The 12,500-nt window shown below is 45.3% G+C and overlaps 1 protein-coding gene and 1 pseudogene across 1 annotated transcript in view; one reads left to right on the plus strand and one right to left on the minus strand.

Annotated features, from left to right (window-relative positions):
- The window catches only part of LOC138967599 (alpha-(1,3)-fucosyltransferase C-like), a 15,030-nt gene that overhangs the window by 1,290 nt on the left and 1,240 nt on the right, over positions 1–12,500 (plus strand). The window contains exons 2-7 of the mRNA XM_070340196.1: positions 2,053–2,159; positions 4,260–4,682; positions 5,400–5,552; positions 6,044–6,454; positions 7,312–7,605; positions 11,897–12,500. The exon at positions 11,897–12,500 is cut by the window's right edge and continues 1,240 nt beyond it. Of these exons, the coding sequence (XP_070196297.1) occupies positions 4,281–4,682; positions 5,400–5,552; positions 6,044–6,454; positions 7,312–7,605; positions 11,897–11,956 (1,320 nt within the window). The 5' untranslated portion in view covers positions 2,053–2,159; positions 4,260–4,280 and the 3' untranslated portion in view covers positions 11,957–12,500. The remainder of the gene's footprint in view (positions 1–2,052; positions 2,160–4,259; positions 4,683–5,399; positions 5,553–6,043; positions 6,455–7,311; positions 7,606–11,896) is intronic.
- On the minus strand, positions 275–1,964 carry LOC138967831 (uncharacterized; annotated as a pseudogene).

Consider the following 12,500-nt stretch of genomic DNA (forward strand, 5'->3'; position numbering starts at 1 on the left):
TGTGTGTGTGTGTGCACGTGTGTGTGTACGTGGGTATGCGCCATAGTAATTATGCGCCAGAGTGTTTGCATGTGTGTATGTCAGTGTGTGTGTGCGTGTGTGCGTGCGTCCGTGCGTGTGTGTGTGTGCGGTGTGTATGTCTGTCTGTGTGTGTGTGTGTGTGTGGGTGTGTTTGGCAAAGCTGATCGATATGACTGATCCAACGCTGCACTGACCTGTGACCCCCCTCAATTTAAGACCCTTCTTTTTAAGAACAGATCTTATATTCAGATGCTTATATTTTAGGCCTTAAAAGAGGGGTTCCGCTGCAGTTAATCAAGGGTGCAACCAACGTATAGCGTGTGAAGTCCATCCATAATATAGACCTGTACGATGCAACCAACGTATAGCGTGTGAAGTCCATCCATAATATAGACCTGTACGACGCAACCAACGTATAACGTGTGAAGTCCATCCATAATATAGACCTGTGCGATGCAACCAACGTATAACGTGTGAAGTCCATCAATTATATAGACCTGTACGATGCAACCAACGTATAGCGTGTGAAGTCCATCCATAATGTAGACCTGTGCGATGCAACCAACGTATAACGTGCGAAGTCCATCCATAATATAGACCTGTACGATGCAACCAACGTATAGCGTGTGAAGTCCATCCATAATGTAGACCTGTACGATGCAACCAACGTATAACGTGTGAAGTCCATCCATAATGTAGACCTGTACGATGCAACCAACGTATAACGTGTGAAGTCCATCCATAATGTAGACCTGTACGATGCAACCAACGTGTAACGTGCGAAGTCCATCCATAATATAGACCTGCGCGGTGCAACCAACGTATAGCGTGTGAAGTCCATCCGGGCCATAATGTAGACCTGTACGATGCAACCAACGTATAGCGTGTGAAGTCCATCCATAATGTAGACCTGTACGATGCAACCAACGTAAAGCGTGTGAAGTCCATCCATAATATAGACCTGTACGATGCAACCAACGTATAACGTGTGAAGTCCATCCATAATATAGACCTGTACGATGCAACCAACGTATAACGTGTGAAGTCCATCCATAATGTAGACCTGTACGATGCAACCAACGTAAAGCGTGTGAAGTCCATCCATAATATAGACCTGTGCGATGCAACAAACGTGTAACGTGTGAAGTCCATCTATCTATCTATATATATATACGACTAGTGTCTGTCTGTCTGTTCGCGATGCACGGCCAAAGTTCTCGGTGGATCTTTTTCAAATTTGGACACCGTATTCAGCTACACCCCGAACACAACCTCATCGATGAGATATTTCAACACGTGCTCTCAGCGCGCAGCGCTGTGCGCGCTGAACCGATTTTGTTGTTTTTTGTCTGGATCCACTACCAGTAACTCTTCCTTATCTTATCCAGTGTTTTCAGCCGCGATTATCTCCCTTCCTCCGTGTGGCGTCAATCCATATTCCCGTTACTACGTTACTATTTTTAGAAAGTCACTGCACGTTACTATTTTTAGAAGGTCTCCAGTGTTTTGCGCGTTTATCTCCTTTCCTTCGTGCGCCGGCGAAGCCGGCGTACACCCGGGTCCCAGGCGCAGCCTGGTATTCGGCTCTACTTCTTCCCGGCGAAGCCGGTACCCGGCGAAGCGGGTAATCATCTAGTCCATAATATAGACCTGTGCGATGCAACCAACGTATAGCGTGTGAAGTCCATCCATAATATAGACCTGTGCGATGCAACCAACGTATAGCGTGTGAAGTCCATCCATAATATAGACCTGTACGATGCAACCAACGTATAGCGTGTGAAGTCCATCCATAATATAGACCTGTGCGATGCAACCAACGTATAGCGTGTGAAGTCCATCCATAATATAGACCTGTACGATGCAACCAACGTATAGCGTGTGAAGTCCATCCATAATATAGACCTGTGCGATGCAACCAACGTATAACGTGTGAAGTCCATCAATTATATAGACCTGTATGATGCCACTAACGTAACAGCCCTTGGCAATTGACGGCTGAATTAATCAACCCGAGACATTTGTTTCCAGGGGCAAGTCCGATGAATCAGTTTGCAGTCCCGTTAGTCTCACTCCGTGCAGGCGCATATCAGCTTGGGCCAGTATTCACGATGGAGGTTTGCAGGTGATCTCAGCCGGTAAGGCGTGATTTTGTATACATTATCTGTAATGTTTTGGATTGGTTGCTATTTCAGGGACCAGGTGACGGCACTTGGTTTGTTTGTATTGTTATAACTATGCAAATGTATGGTCATTTGATATCAGACAAAGCGTGTGCTTTGGTTGTATGCACATGAGTGTGAGTGAACGAAGGGAGAGAAGAGAAAGTAAGAGAGAAATGAAGATAGACGACCAGAGAGTGAGACAGAGACATACACACATACACACCAGGGCCGGACCCAGGGGGGGGGGGGGGGGGTTCCAGGGGTTCCGGAACCCCACCCCTGGAAAAAGCATGTACCTTGCTTTGAGTGTTGTTGTTTGGTTTTTTTTTAATAAATTTTGTGTGTGTCTCTAACAAATTTTATTCAGTGTGAAATCCGATGAGAAAAAGATACCCCCCCCCCCCCCCCACAATGCTGCTCTTAACCCTCAAAACAAGGCCCAGAATGCACCAGATTGCACAGATTTTAACCGTTTTTCAACATTTTCCGGGGGAGCATGCCCCCGGACCCCCCTAGTTCGCGCGCCTGCAGCTTCGCCACTTCGCTGATTTGCCCCCCCCCCCCCCCCCCCAAAAGGAGGAACCCCCCTCTTACAACTCATTTGGTCCGGCCCTGCACACAGACGTACGGATGAACAGACTGACCGACTGACTAATTGATTGACTGACTGACACACAGACAGACTTACAGATACACAGACAGGTAGACAGACAAACAGAGGGACGGACGGACGGACGGACGGACGGACGGACGGACGGACGGACGGACGGACGGACGGACGGACGGACGGAAAGACAGATAGCCTGCTTTTGGAGGAAGGAAAAAACCGTTTCAAGTGTTAAAAAAAAAGGGGGGGGGGGCTTATAAAATGCAGCATGGAATCTGCTGTGGTGAGTTTATCTTAACGTAGCGATGCCTTTTTCCTTGCAAACAATGAAAACAAATCAGTCCAAAAGCTGACATAAAATGTATGACCTTGAGACATAAAATGTATGACCTTGGTTTACTCATCAATCAGTGTGGCGGCACATGTTCACTCAGTGAGTGATAGAAATGATTATCTGTGCTCCGCAGCATCCTTACAATCACTCATCCGTCAGTTGCTATGAGTTCCGTGTTCACACTGGAAAGAATGGAGCAAGATGGCGACAATACTACGTCATTTTAAAGGTCGATGTCAGCCGGCTTGGGAGATCCTACAATGTCACACGCTTTCCTTCTTTGCCACTACTAAAGCAAACGTGTGCAAGATTGTATGTTACACGTTTTAGGAGCATGGCAAGCACGGATTCAAACTCAAAATCGTCCCTCCAAAAAATGCACACACGACTTTTATTTCTCCTGCTGTTATCGTTTCTTCTCTTTACAAATTCTTCAACGCTCAGAATACTGAAAACGGCATCCCAGACGACAGTACTGTTTCCATAGGCGAATTTAGCTGCCCTTGGAAAGTGGCTCGCTCGGAAGGCCTGTTAGGAGTTCTGAACATAGATGACAAAGATTCCGGAATGAACCACAGGAGCTCTACAACACAATTTAAGCAATGCATGTCAACAGTTGTACAGGCTTCGACAATAAGAGAGAACGCTCTGCATAAAGTTAAATACCAAAAGTGACTTGTTTACATACAAAAGCGAGGCCGAGAGTTCGAATCACGGAGTTCAACAGACGAGAACACAGTCTTATAGGCAAGTCAGTGAAGGGTGCGTATGAATGTGGATTTGTGGATTTTGCAGACACGGATTTGTTTTATAGTCACAACACAGGCAGGCAGGCACACACACACACACACACACACACACACACACACACACACACACACACACACACACACACACACACGCACGTGCGCACAGACACACACACACACTAACATATATACCATACATACACACACACACACACACATACCCACATACACACACACACACACGCACACACACACACACACACACACACACACGCGCGCGCACACACACACACACACACACACACACAGTCATAACCACAGCACACCACTGTACCTGTTTCTTATCTCTTCTCACTCTCCGTTCAGTTTCAGATGCAAACAAGATGAGATGAAAGGATGTTGAGATGTTTCCACGATGCAGGCGTCAAGTGCGTCTACTGCTCACGATCCTGACCCTCACTGTCGTCTTAACCTTCATCCTCTACGGCCGTGAGCCCCCGAGGGTCAAGGCCAAGTTTGCAGTCGGTCGACCTTCAGGGGTCATCCCCTTCGTGACAACATTCCTGCGTGCCCATGGCAACGCTCAGCGTAGCAACCGACCTACAGTCAAAACGATTCTACTGTGGACTCAGTATTTTGGCTCGAAAACATGGGGTGCGGTGGAAACGACATTCTGGTCGTGCCCTGTAAAGAACTGTCGTGTGACGGAGGACAAAACGGAAGTGAAGGATGCAGACGCCCTCATGATGAACAGCCGGGACTTTTCGTCTGTTTCAGATCTGCCGGCGTCTCGCTCTCCTCAGCAGGTAGAATTTTGGAGATTACGTTTAGTTGATTGGTGTAACAGTCGTCCGCTTGGTATTCCAATCTACTGATGTTGGTTTTTTTTCATTGACATTTTCAAAACAGCTATGTACAGCGTGGAGAAAAGACAGATTGTTTTCCAAATGATTCACTCTTACTATATTCTGTAAATGTATACTGCATGTCCTTTCTGTATCTTTCAAACACTCATGCATGCAGACGCACATATATATACTCACACGCACACACATGCGCGCTGTTGTCGCTTTTGTCACAACGTAGAGTCGATGGAGACACTGTTTTTCTGTTGTCGCTTTTGTCACAACGTAGAGTCGATGGAGACACTGTTTTTCTGTTGTCGCTTTTGTCACAACGTAGAGTCGATGGAGACACTGTTTTTCTGTTGTCGCTTTTGTCACAACGTAGAGTCGATGGAGACACTGTTTTTCTGTTGTCGCTTTTGTCACAACGTAGAGTCGATGGAGACACTGTTTTTCTGTTGTCGCTTTTGTCACAACGTAGAGTCGATGGAGACACTGTTTTTCTTTTTTCTTTTCTTTTCTTTTTTTTCTTCCTTTTTTCCTGAGTTGCATGCAGGCTGCTTCAGCCTTTCTTTGTGTTGCCTTTGCGTTTTTTATTTTGTATTTTGTTGTTGTTGTCTTAGTCTTATTTTAAATAATTGTGTTTGAGTAATTCGCACTCACTTTCATTATGTGAAGGTATGGATACTTCACAGCTCCGAGCCACCTTACTACGTGTACCTGAAGCTGGACAAACTCCGTGATGTTTTCAACTGGACCTCTTGGTACCGCTCTGATGCCGACATCTTCTCACCGTACGGAACATACTCCCTCATCAATTCTTCTTCACAGGTAAAACCATTTACTTTCAAGTTCTGAAACTGAGATTGTACCATATAGAACATATTCCTTGATAAATTCGTCTTAACTGGAAAGCCATTTACTTTCAAGTTCTGAAACCGAGGTTGTACCACATAGAACATATTCCTTTATATGATATTCTCCGTAACAGGTAAGCCATTTGCTCGTAAGTTCTGAAACTGAGGTTATAGGCTACCACATAGAACAGATTCCCTGATACATTCTTCTGAACGGGTGTGGCAGCCTTGGGAAGCGTTGGATCAAAAATCGAAGAGTTGGTCGACACCCACCATGTTTAAAGTTAGTTTATTCCCAGTTTTGGCGAACTTTCATCCCCGACTGTAGCCGCAGTTTAGAAAACAAAAAATGCTTCCTTGTTATGTATTGCGGCACGAACATTCCTTCAGTCGAAGTCAGTACAGTGTTCGTGGGATACCTTCCAGCTTTACCGGGACAACATTTTCTGGAAATTCCCATTGCAGACCAACCTTCCCAAGCAGCCGTTACCAGACGCCCCAATCCATCAATCTAGAGGAATCGCACAAGATGCCCTCAACCCCTTCGTCCCAAAATCGCTCCTTCCCGGTGACCTACTTTCAACCAGCAGTTCCGGTGACGTCATTCCCACCGACCCGTTCAATCAGCACGACCTCCTGGTGTTCTGGGCGGCCAGTAGCTGCCTCAACTACAACCAGCGCTACAAGTTCGTGGGCGAGCTGAGGCGCCACCTGCCGGTGGATACTTACGGCTCGTGCGGGGAACTGACGTGTGCTATTGGCACGGAGGAATGCCGGACGACCCTGAGGCGATACAAGTTCGTCTTGGCTTTCGAGAACGGTTACTGTCGCGACTACATCACGGAGAAGTACTGGAACGCCTTGAAGAGAAACCAGGTTTGTGTCTCGATGACTCTTTTAGGCTGTAGCGACCAAGTGAAACACGATCTGAGAAACAAAGAAGTAAGCGTTCTACATGCACATGACGAGTAATAGTGAGAGTCACGCGGAACCAGGCTCCTGGCATCTGACAGAATAACAAGCATTGAAATGAACAAGCGACTTTCATTCTCATAAAAAAAAAGCTCTATGAGAAGTAGAAAACGGCTGAGACACCAACTCACCTTACAAGAAAAAAGTAAAGGGTTGTGTGTGTTGGGGGGTGGGGGGGGGGGATAACCTATGTCTGGTACTGAAGCGGAAGAAACCTCTCTTCTCTATGTCAGTGGAAGATCTATCTGGGTGGTATTTGTGTATCTGTCCGTCCGTCTGTCTGTCATTTGGTAAGCCTGCCTGTGTTTATGTTCTATCTGTGTGGTGTTTGTGTCCTTATGATCTGTCTGTCTGTCTATCTGTCTTTCGTTATGTCTGAGTGTCTGTCTGTATTTATGGCAAGTGGTTTTGCTGGTCCGTCTGTTTACGTAATGTCTGCTTGTCTCTGTCTTTCACGGATACTAGAATGTGCAAAGTTTTAGTGTGTGTGTGTGTGTGTGTGTGTGTGTGTGTGTGTGTGTGTGTGTGTGTGTGTGTGTGTGCGTGCGCGTGTGTGCGTGCCTGCCTGCATGCGTGTGTACGTTCGTTCGTGGCATGAGTGCGCGCGTGAGTGTGTGTGTGTGTGTGTGTTTGTGTGTGTATGTGTGAGTGTGTGTGCGTGCGTGCGTGCGTGCGTTTGTGCGCGCGTGTGCGCTAGCGTTTGTGCGCGCGCTTATGTTTCTCTTTCCATACCACTTATCCTATAACACCTTTCGCACCAGATTCCCATCGTGATGGGAGGGGCGGACTACTCCAAGCTGGCCATCCCAGGATCCTACATAGACGTAGACAACTTCACCAGTGTCGAGGACCTGGCGAGCTTCGTTCTGCGCGTGAGCAACGACAGGGACCTGTACAATTCCTTCCACGCCTGGAGGGCGGTGTACAAGAAAAACACTGATCTTGTGTCCAACTGGTGTCAGATCTGCCAGGCATTACACGACCAGAGCAGACCGGCCCAGGCGTACAGGGATCTCAAAGGATGGGTATCAGAAGATACGTGTCCCTTGCAAAGTGTGAGTAAAGTGTGGGATTGTGTGCGTGGGAGAGGGTGGTTTTTTTTTAAAGTTTTTTTTTCTTAGAAAGTGTGAGTTTGTGTGCGTAGAAGAGGGTGGTTTTCGTTCGTGGGTTCTTGGTAATGAGTGCATGATTTTGTTCTGATGAGAGAAGAACGGCCCAGGCGTACAAGGATCTCAAGGGATGGGTATCAGAAGATACGTGTCCCTTGCAAAGTGTGAGTAAAGTGTGGGTTTGTGTGTGCATGGTTGTGTCCTAACGGGAGCAGACCGGCCCAGGCGTACAGGGATCTCAAGGGTTTGATATCAAGAGGATACGCGTTCGCTGAAAAGTATCAGTGAGTGAAGTGTGGATAGAACTCAGAACTCAGAACTCAGAACTCAGAACTCATTTAATTGTCATAAAAACACAGTAAAGGGTTTATCAGACACGAAGTGGATATTTGTAAAGACAAGAAGAAATATCGTCCATGGAGCAGTGATTACAACATTGTTATGTATCTGTAGTTATGTCATTATTGCGTATAATCATGCAGTTGTATACAAATTCAGCAAGTTGTTGCTGTATCGATACGTCTTGCATCGTCATCAGCTGACTCGGATTTCGAGCATTAACACGTGCATGTTCCATAAGCTGCAAGCGTAGATCATGAAATCGTGTACAACTATCCAGGAAATGGAGCTCGTCTTCAATTACGCCACACACGGTGCACTTTCTATCCTCTCTGGGTGTGTTTGTGTATCTCCCCCTTTCGATTTTTAAATCGTGAGCGCTAATACGCAATCTACACAGTGCTTTTCTGTGTTTGGGGTTGGTTACACATGTCAAGTATGCTTCACAGTCGTAATCGCCGTCAGTAATTGTGTTGTAGTATTGCAGTTTTGAGCCCTCAGTCTTCTTTCCTTGCCAAAATCGTACGTATTCGTATTCTAGTCCTCGTCGTAGAGTTTTCATCAGCGCATTCTTTTGGACTGCTGACTGAAGTATCCAGTTATGGTCCAGTCCGAGGTTACCTATGATTGCTCGAATGAAATGTATCCATTGCGGTGAGCTGTCTTGTGGTCTGTCGATCATGTCAGCGTAAGCCTGTCGTAAATATGAATTTTCTTCTGACTCAACGATGTGGGTCCAGAAGTTTATTGTTTGTTCAATTAGTTTTATACCCACAGGGAGTTGCCCGAGCTCTGCTAGCGTTGGCAAGTTCATTGCTTTACTGTGGACGCCAAGAAGGCGTTTACTGAATTTTAAATGCACTTGTTCATGGGGTAGATTATTCGATAGACACTTATCGAATATGTCGGGTAGCGATTGTTCGTTTTGGATGTTGATTGCTGATGGGAACCAGACCTCGGCTCCATAAGTGGACACAGGGGCGACTAAGGTATAAAATAGTTGCATCATTGTAGTTACTTTCATCTCTCTTCCTCTAATTAGTCGTCTCAGGGCATGCGATGCCTTGTTTGCTTGCTTGGCTAAATGTTCCTGGGTTTGTAAGAATTTACCGCTTTTATGGAAGATGACCCCTAAATATTTATATTGGTCTACACTTTCAATCATATGTGTGCCACAGTTAAATAGTATTGGTACTTTTGGGTCTGTGCGGGTAAATATTATCACTTTCGTTTTTTCTTTGTTTATTTTAATGCCCCATTCACTGCTGTAGTCATTCAGTCGGTTCAACTTATTTTGTAGTCCTCTTTTGGATGTGGACAGAATTACCAAATCATCGGCGTAAAGTAGGCATGGGATTTCTGTATTTTGGGCACTGTTCAGACTTGGTGAGTCATTCCCACGCAGATAATCTGGGAGATCGTTGATGAATATGTTGAAGAGTGTGGGGCTTAGAGTATTGCCTTGATGTACACCTTTCCGGACGGGTATGTCATGTGAGTGTCCGAGTGCGGTCTTAGTGCAGATAGTAGATTTGCTGTACATATCTCTTATAACGTTGAAACAATTCCCCATAACTCCTATCCTGTTAAGTTTGAGGAGGAGAGCTTCGTGCCATACGTTGTCGAAGGCCTTTTGGAAGTCCACGAAGCATGCATACAACCTGTCTTTTCTGTTTGTAATTATTCCGTCGACGATCTTTTTTAGGATAAATATTTGGTCCGTCGTTCTCGACTTCTTTCTAAATCCGGCCTGTTCCCTCGCATATAGATGATTAGATTCCAGGAATCCATTTAGTCTATTGTTAATGATCTGCGAGAAAAATTTCCCTAGGTTATTATTTAGTGTTATCCCACGATAATTACCAGGATTCATAGGGTCACCACTCTTATAGATTGGAATGTTTATACCCGTCGCCCATGCTTTGGGGCACGAGCCTATGTGCAGAGCTGCCTGAAACAGTTTTTTAATTGTTATTTGTGTAGCAGGCAGGCTTGCCTTGATTATTTCATTTGTAATTCCATCTACACCTGGTGCTTTTTTCGACTTCAAGTTGGAAGCTGCTTTCGCGATTTCTTCCATTGTGATAGGCAGATCGAGTTGTGCGGATTGTGCGTTGATATCAATGTTATTGAGCTCTGCCCGTACGTTATCTTTCGTAGTTTGCTCTACTTCGACATCAGTGCCTATCAGGTTTTGTAAGTGGTTTATCCATTTGCATGAGCTGATGTTGCTTCTATTCCGGTCGTTTGGGTTCTCAGAGTCTTTTAGTAGTTTAAGTGTTTTCCATACGCTTGTCGGGTCATTTGTGTATGCATCGTTCAGAGTAGCGATGAGTTTGTTTTTATACAGTTGCTTTTTCCTTTTCAAAGCTTTATTGTACGTGCGTGACAGACTGAAGAGTTTATCTCGCAGAGAGCGGTTATAGGGGTGGCGATTAAATGCGTTTCTTAGTGACTTAAGTTCCCGTCTCTGTACGTAGCATTCCTGATCGAACCATTTCTTACTCCGCTTTTTGTTTCTTTTTTTTCTAGATAGTCTGCATTTCAGGGAGAGTTTTGATGCTTTTGTCATTATGTCCGTAAATTCGTCTACTATTTCATCTAAGGTGTTTGTCATGGTATTGTCTTGTAGTCCGTCTATCTTATTGTCAATGTCTCTTAGCAGCATAGTAAACGCTTGTGTTTTGAGTGCGCATTGTAAGCTTTCGGCTGAGTGTTCGTCCCAGACGAAACTCGTTTTGTCTTGATTATTTGGCTCTGGGGCTGTAGCGTAATTATTAGACGAGCTCCTTTCCTGTTTTCTTTTCCATAGTGCTGGTATGTGTATCGTCAGACGTATAGGACAGTGATCTGAGTATTCATTTAGCGCTTCCACTGTCATGTTTACTACACCGCTATATAACACATGTGTACATATGAAATAATCAACCACACTGCTGCCGTTAGGTTGGTGGCTGGTAAAACGCCCATCTAGATCACCTAGTGTTCTTCCATTCAGAATAACAAGGTTGTTGTCGATACACAGGTCAATTAATCGACGGCCAATTTTGTGCGTGGTGTTGTCTATTGAGCACCTTTGGATATGGTGTTGTCTATTGAGCACCTTTGGATATGTGCGCGAAGGAGAGGGTGGTTTTAGAAATTGTGGGTTTGTGTACGCAGGAGAGGGTGGCTTTGAGGTGTGTGTTTGTGGTCTTGTCCCGAGGACAGCAGACCGGTCCAGGCGTACAGGATTCTCAAGAGATGGATGTTTGAGGATACGTGTCTGCTACATAGTCTGACTTTGGGATGTGGTGACTTGACAGGGAGGATTTTGAGTTCTGTCTGTCTGTCTGTCTGTGGTGTGGTGACTTGACAGGGATAGTTTTGAGTTCTGTCTGTCTGTGGTGTGGTGACTTGACTGGGATAGTTTTGAGTTCTGTCTGTCTGTGGTGTGGTGACTTGACTGGGATAGTTTTGAGTTCTGTCTGTCTGTGGTGTGGTGACATGACAGGGATAGTTTTGAGTTCTGTCTGTCTGTCTCTCTGTGGTGTGGTGACTTGACAGGGATAGTTTTGAGTTCTGTCTGTCTGTGGTGTGGTGACTTGACAGGGATAGTTTTGAGTTCTGTCTGTCTGTGGTGTGGAGACTTGACTGGGATAGTTTTGAGTTCTGTCTGTCTGTGGTGTGGTGACTTGACTGGGATAGTTTTGAGTTCTGTCTGTCTGTGGTGTGGTGACTTGACAGGGATAGTTTTGAGTTCTGTCTGTCTGTCTGTCTCTTTGTGGTGTGGCGACTTGACAGGGATGGTTTTGAGTTCTGTCTGTCTGTCTGTCTGTCTGTCTGTCTGTCTGTCTGCCAGGCGCATACTAATAGTCTGCCTGCTTTTACTGATTATTATTATTTCTGTATTTTTCAGGATTCTCATTTCTTCGTTTGGGGAAAAACTTACTACCTGTACAAGCTGTTTGGGATATGAACATAGTTGATCTGTTGACATCTTCAAAATTCAACAAGCCAACTCGGAAGATTATTGTTGCTGTGAACACTACCTCGGACACACAAATACAGACACGTAAACACACACACACACACACACACACACACACACACACACACACACACACACACACACATACAGATACACACACACACACAGATATACACACCGACACAGCAACACACACACAAACACATATATATTGTACAAGACTGTGTTCAGCGGACCAGAACGTATTGGACAATCAAGCAAGGTGCCAACGGTGGAAGACTCAGCTCCCACCCAAGCGTGATCAAAGCCCTCTCATTCCAGAGTCTCCATAAAACTAAGCCAATTGAATTTTAGTGCCTCTCTTGCCGTCGTACGCGTATGTATTGCATTCGTTGTTATTGTTACATTTTTTAAAACTGTGCATTTATTTCATTACCCGAGGCCTTAAAACACGATATAAGACCCCCCAATTTAGGACTTCCTCCATTTTAAGACCCTGTTATCTCAGAGTTTTTGTTCGCAACCTCTGTAG

This window comes from Littorina saxatilis, linkage group LG5, assembly GCF_037325665.1.
Source record: "Littorina saxatilis isolate snail1 linkage group LG5, US_GU_Lsax_2.0, whole genome shotgun sequence".
Lineage (NCBI taxonomy): Eukaryota > Metazoa > Mollusca > Gastropoda > Littorinimorpha > Littorinidae > Littorina > Littorina saxatilis.